Source organism: Myripristis murdjan, chromosome 23, assembly GCF_902150065.1.
Source record: "Myripristis murdjan chromosome 23, fMyrMur1.1, whole genome shotgun sequence".
Taxonomy (NCBI): domain Eukaryota; kingdom Metazoa; phylum Chordata; class Actinopteri; order Holocentriformes; family Holocentridae; genus Myripristis; species Myripristis murdjan.
Genome location: NC_044002.1, coordinates 618,045 through 623,698, shown reverse-complemented (window position 1 = coordinate 623,698; position 5,654 = coordinate 618,045). Strand labels below are relative to the sequence as shown.

General features: G+C 36.9%; 1 protein-coding gene across 1 annotated transcript; it reads left to right on the top strand.

Moving 5' to 3' along the window:
• Positions 1-2,841: 2,841 nt before the first annotated feature.
• On the top strand, positions 2,842-5,435 carry LOC115355465 (beta-2-microglobulin-like). Its single transcript, XM_030046277.1, has 4 exons — positions 2,842-2,966; positions 3,650-3,922; positions 4,617-4,653; positions 4,777-5,435. The coding sequence occupies exons 1-3, from the start codon at positions 2,903-2,905 to the stop codon at positions 4,628-4,630; spliced, it is 351 nt and encodes a 116-aa protein (XP_029902137.1). The 5' UTR covers positions 2,842-2,902; the 3' UTR covers positions 4,631-4,653; positions 4,777-5,435.
• The last annotated feature ends 219 nt before the right edge of the window (positions 5,436-5,654 follow it).

The following is a 5,654-nucleotide window of genomic DNA, read 5'->3' as shown; positions in this document are numbered from 1 at the left end:
TAAGTTATGTAATTATTTTTCATCTGTAATTTTCCTTGTTAATGGAAAATAAATATTTTTGATAGTCATTTTTGGAGTGATTATTTCATGTACATTTTAACTGTTAATACCAGTGGTCCATATGCTGTATCAGCAGCACAGTAAATACTAGTTAAGTATACATTTTACATCAGTGTTGCTGGTCATAACATAACTGGTCAATAACATAGTGTTGATTAAAATGAACTGGTGTTAATATTTTACACTTGGTTTGAAGCAACACTGCTGCAGTGACAATTAATTAAAATGTATCTACATTGGTCACAGTTTTACAGTATCAGAGTGTGAAGTAACACCATTGGAGTGTTAGTTAATGTAAATTTATCAACATTGGAGTCCAAATGTTACACTATAAGATTTTGCAGGAACACTACTGTAGTGTGAATTCATGTAAAGTTACCCATATTGGCGTCAACATGTTACACTATAAGAGTTTGGAGTAACACTATTGTAGTATGAATTAATGTACACTTATCTATATTGGTGTCAATATTGTAAACTGTTAGAGTGTTTAAAGTAACACTGTTGTTGTTGTACTTCATTTAAATGGATCCATTTGGGTGTTAGTGTTTTACACCATCAGAGTTTGTTAAGTAACACTGTGACAGTGTTAATAATCTCAACACTATTGAATGTGTTAATTTAACTCTGGACCAGTGGTTCCCATATAAACACTTGGTCAGTGTTCATTTTAACTCTGGGGGAGTTGAATTAGCGATTTCAAATTTGCTGTGTAGGCTGGGTTATAGATTTTTTAACTAATAGGACACAAAGAGTGCGAGTCAATGGAGTACTGTCTGACCAGATCTCTTCCTCCACTGGCTCCCCTTGGGGCTGTGTTTTGTCCCCTCTCCTGTTCATCCTTTATACGAACATGTGCCACAGCAGCAGGGAAGACAGATTTATTTTTAAGCATGATTCTGTAAGCCTGCTACAAGGAAACAGGTCATGGTCCAGTTGCCCAAGATTTTGTAGACTGGTGTCATAGGTCCTTTCTACAGATGAACATTTCTAAAACAAAAGATATGCATATTGATTTTAGGAAACTCCCCAGGGCTAAGGAACCCACCATCATAAAGGGTCAGACAGTGGAGTGTGTAGAAAATTATAAATACCTTGGGACCATCACTGATAATAAGCTAAACTTCGAGGCAAACTGTGAAGCTGTATACAAGAAGGGGAACCAGTGTTTATATTGTCTGAGGAAACTGTCCTCCTTTCACATTGACAGTAAAAATGCTAATCATGTTCTACCGCTGCTTCATTGAATCTGTCATATCCTTTAGCCCGGTGTCTTGCTTCAGCAACCTATCCCTAAAAAATAAGAACTCCCTGACCCAAATTGTGAGGTGGGCTAGTAGGCTGATTGGAGAGCCACAGCTGAACCCAGAATTCCTACATACTGGGTCTATCTTAGAAGATGGCTCTATATGATGAATTTCAGCCTCTACCATCAGGCCACAGGTACAAAATGCCTGTCTGCAAAACAAAGAAATACAGAGGCAGTTTTGTTCCCTCAGCCATCAAAACATTAAATAGGATTTAGGCTATTGTTGGACTACACACTAACTTATTAACTTAAAGACTGTACAGCCTTCTTAATCCATTCATTTATTTATTCTGACCTAGTTTTTTCTCTCCTCTCAGTTTTTTGTATCTGCCATGATGGATTTTATTCTGTATTGTATCTTTTGTCTTTTGATACTTATACCTTTTTGTATACTTTTTATCCATGTTTCCATGTCTGGAGCACTGTTGTCACTGTTATGTCACTGTCTCTGTCAATGTCGTAAATGTTGTCTGTGTGTGTGTGTGTGTAAGCAGCCAACTCTTAACTGCAACCAAATCTACCCTCAGGTACGAATAAAGTTACCTTACCTTACCTTTACCTTGTGTATGAAATTTGCTCAGCCACTTCAGTGTTGTCACTTTAAGAAAAAGTTATATTCTTGACTGTATGATAACTGTGCCAAAATGCATATTTTCATAGATGTCTAAACTTGATCATGGGATCAAATTTAAAATTGACAGTGAAAGTGAAAGTGAGTTTTATCATCATCTGTCCACCAGATGAGCCAACAGTACCCAATCCACATGTACCCAAGATGCTTGCAGACCTGTAATGGTCAACCTGGAGCCCTGATCACTGGAAAGTGTAAACCAGTGTTATGAGCCATCCCTCCATTTTTTCCTCTTTTGAAGAGAGGAGAAAACAAAGACAGAAACATATAAATATATACATATAAAAATAGTCAAATCAGGGGAACATCTTAATTCCCACTTTAATGAAAGGTTGCCTGTGAATGATTGTGACTGATTGCTTCTTTTGCTCTAAACGAGTAGGGGATATGTGATACTGTCTGCCTATGTCATTTGTTCACAATGTTTATCAGCTGTAAAAAGTTCTCTCAGTGTTCTCTCAAAGAAGTATGTCTAATAAAACAACAACAAAAATAATATCCAAAAATAATATCCATCCATCGCATAATATCTCAGTCACCATACTATACATATATATGGTTAATTATTTATTTATTTATTTCAATGGCTTGAAACTTAGGCTACAGTGGCAAATGGAAGAGTTTCCAATAGCCGACATTTTGACTCTGTGAAACAAAGGCCTGCCCTGTGTGGCTCTTCAGGGACTTTCTGTACAACTTCACTATACACCAAACCTGTCCAGGCATATTTTACCTGGCAACAGCAAAATACATCCGTGATTGGCTGCTTTTTTGGAGCCCAGCGATAAGGGCGGCGTTAAGTTACTTTATTAAGCTGATCTAGGATGCTTTCACTTTAGTTCGGACAGCTATCCAGAGGAGAGAAAGCAGCTACAGCAGTCTCCAGCAACTCGTCTGCGAAAATGAAGCTTGTTTTGTGTCTCGTGGCCCTCGCTGCCGTCTATTTTGCGGTCGACGCCAAAAAATGTAAGTAATATTCACTATTGTTTGATATTATCTGCTATGACTGATTTTTGAAAATTACCCCCCCCCCTCACCCAACCTTTCATAGTGTCGTTAGTCTACTTTCTGTGTCTCTGGATACAATATACGTAGTTAAATAGTTAAATAAGCTAGTCTACCGAATACAGATTCCATTTTCTTGAGAAAGCAAGACTAGAAAACGAGGCACCTTTCAAGGTTAAAATTGCAATAAGGTGCTTTGTTAAGCTGATTGTTGTGAAAACAATTATCAGGTTAGTTAGAAGTAAACCCAACAGTATTATTATATATGTATTCTTTATGCTTTAGTATTGTTATTGTTTGAATAATAATAGTTTGTTTCCTGTCAAAACTAAGCTGTGCGTAAATACAGGATTTTAAATAGAGGCTTTTTTAAGTTTAGCCGCAGCATATCCTGAAACTATTTTGCCCTAAGACATTTAGATTTTTTTGTCCTCCTTTCTTCTTTTTTTTACTGCGCCCAAAATGTAAAATACTGTATAAAACCCATGTCCTTTCGTTTTTAATTTAATGGAAATCCCCTTAGAAAACCTTGTTTCGATTTCTCTTAAATGCTGCTCTGCTGTGAGAGCGCCCCCACAGGCCACTAAACTATTTTTCAGTGCGTGATGAAAATGATTTCATCTCCTCCTTCATGCCTTCTGCAGCTCCACCCAAGGTTCAGGTGTACACCAGCAAGCCAGGACAGTTTGGGCAGAACAACACTCTGATCTGCCATGTGAGTGGCTTCCACCCTCCAGACATCACCATCGGGCTGCTGAAGAACAATCAGGAAATGTCCAACACCAGTCAGACTGACCTGGCCTTCCACCAGAACTGGCATTTCCATCTGACCAAGAGCGCACCTTTCAACCCCAAGTCCACGGACAAGTACACATGCAGGGTGACTCATGGCTCAGACACCAAAGACTATGCCTGGGGTGAGTATTGACCGCTTTGCATCATCTCTAACCCCCTCAAAATCCCCTTCCTTCTATTACTTTCAAGAAATACAAAAAATGACTCGTTTTCCAGTGAAGAGAACAATAATAATATTACATTTTATTTGTGTAGTGCATTTCTTAGTACTCAAAGACAATTTACTCTAAAAAGAAATTTTAAAAAAATAATCACATGAAATAACAATATAACAAAATAATGTAGAAAATTAAAGCAAGTGGAGAATTTCACAACAATAACAAAAAAATGAGGCAGTTAAAAGCAGAGAGAGTCAGATGTTGGAAGCTATTTTGAAATGTGGGTTTTATACACTACATATACATCATACACTTACATATTTTACTTGCATACATATTTTTCTAACATTTCTGCAGATGTTGACTAATACGAGAAACCCACTCTTGCTTTTCTGAGTATTTTTTTCCTTCAGGCTACAGCCACAGCACAACATATCTGCACTGTGCTCAAGCAAGTGTGACACACTGACACATAGCAAACAAGTAGAAGCGCCATTTTATTCTATACCGGCCAAATAACAAACAAACCAAAATGTCCGTTCTGCTCCATTCAAGGTCTGTGGTAAACACAAACCGGATTTTCCAGATATCATTGCAGCCAGTGTATTAAAAAATATTAATTTACCATTTTTTTGTTTGTTTGTTTGTTTTTTTACAGAGCCAAACATGTAGTGTGCCAGGGGAGAGAGCGCCTGGTGAGTTCACCACTTGACCTCATTTAATTGTTGTCAGTAAAAATATGCAGGCTAAGGCTGTCAGAATTCTTTATATTGTGTTTGTCTCTTCAGTGATGCTAAGATGCCATTTTCTCTTTGCAGGGTGTCATTGCTTCATTTGGCTTGTATACCAACAGATACCTTTAGCCGTCTTAAATCAACTTACAGTATCCTGATTTCCTCTGCACTCTTTTTCTTGACAAAGTCACTTGAGGAGGGTCTTTTCTCATTTGCCATAATCATTTAGATTACCAATTTCCTGGACTGCTGACACCCAGTTTTTTGTCATATCTAAGTAGAAAATGTTCTGTTGGTATTATTTCTTTTTGGACAAAAAATGCCTTTAAATGTTTGTACAAACATTTTAATTAAATGCTACTGTCTGTTCGGGATGCAGTGATAGTTCCATGGATATTTAAACCTGTACGGCTTTACAGACTGTTCTTTTGTATTTGTGGTGTTCTGCTGAAACTATGTTCAATTGTTTAAGATGGAATGAAAAGTAAAAACACACAGTAATTGGTATAATTATAATTGTGATTGTGTATTGTGTAGACAACCTGATGCCACAGCCTTGGGGAATAAAATAAAACAACAGTTTAATTTCGCAGGATCCCTGATTATGGCTTTAATCAAAATAATAAAATATGAGCAGAGAATTTTCTTGGCTGTTTGGGGACCACATGAAAGTGTCTTGTTTTGAATAATCATCTTAATTATGTTGTGTTTTCACTGAATAAAATGTCACTTCCAATACTGATGCTGATGGTTTTCATTCTTTTATGCATAATTCCTACACAATACAGTCATGAGATGGTTATTGATCATTGATCAGGACTTTTTAAGTGCCATGTAGTGAGCCAAAGTCTGGACAAACTGTAGGCTGTAATCTGTTATTTCATGTTCTTTCTACCAGAGCTTTAATATTTACAGGAATTTTATGTTCTATGCAGTTAAATAAAATACAAACTCTCATCCTT

Coding starts and splice junctions, on each gene's coding strand:
- LOC115355465 (XM_030046277.1), top strand. CDS start 2,903: ATGAAGCTTGTTTTGTGTCTCGTGGCCCTCGCTGCCGTCTATTTTGCG. Junction 2,967..3,649: donor TGCGGTCGACGCCAAAAAAT/GTAAGTAATATT, acceptor TGCCTTCTGCAG/CTCCACCCAAGGTTCAGGTG.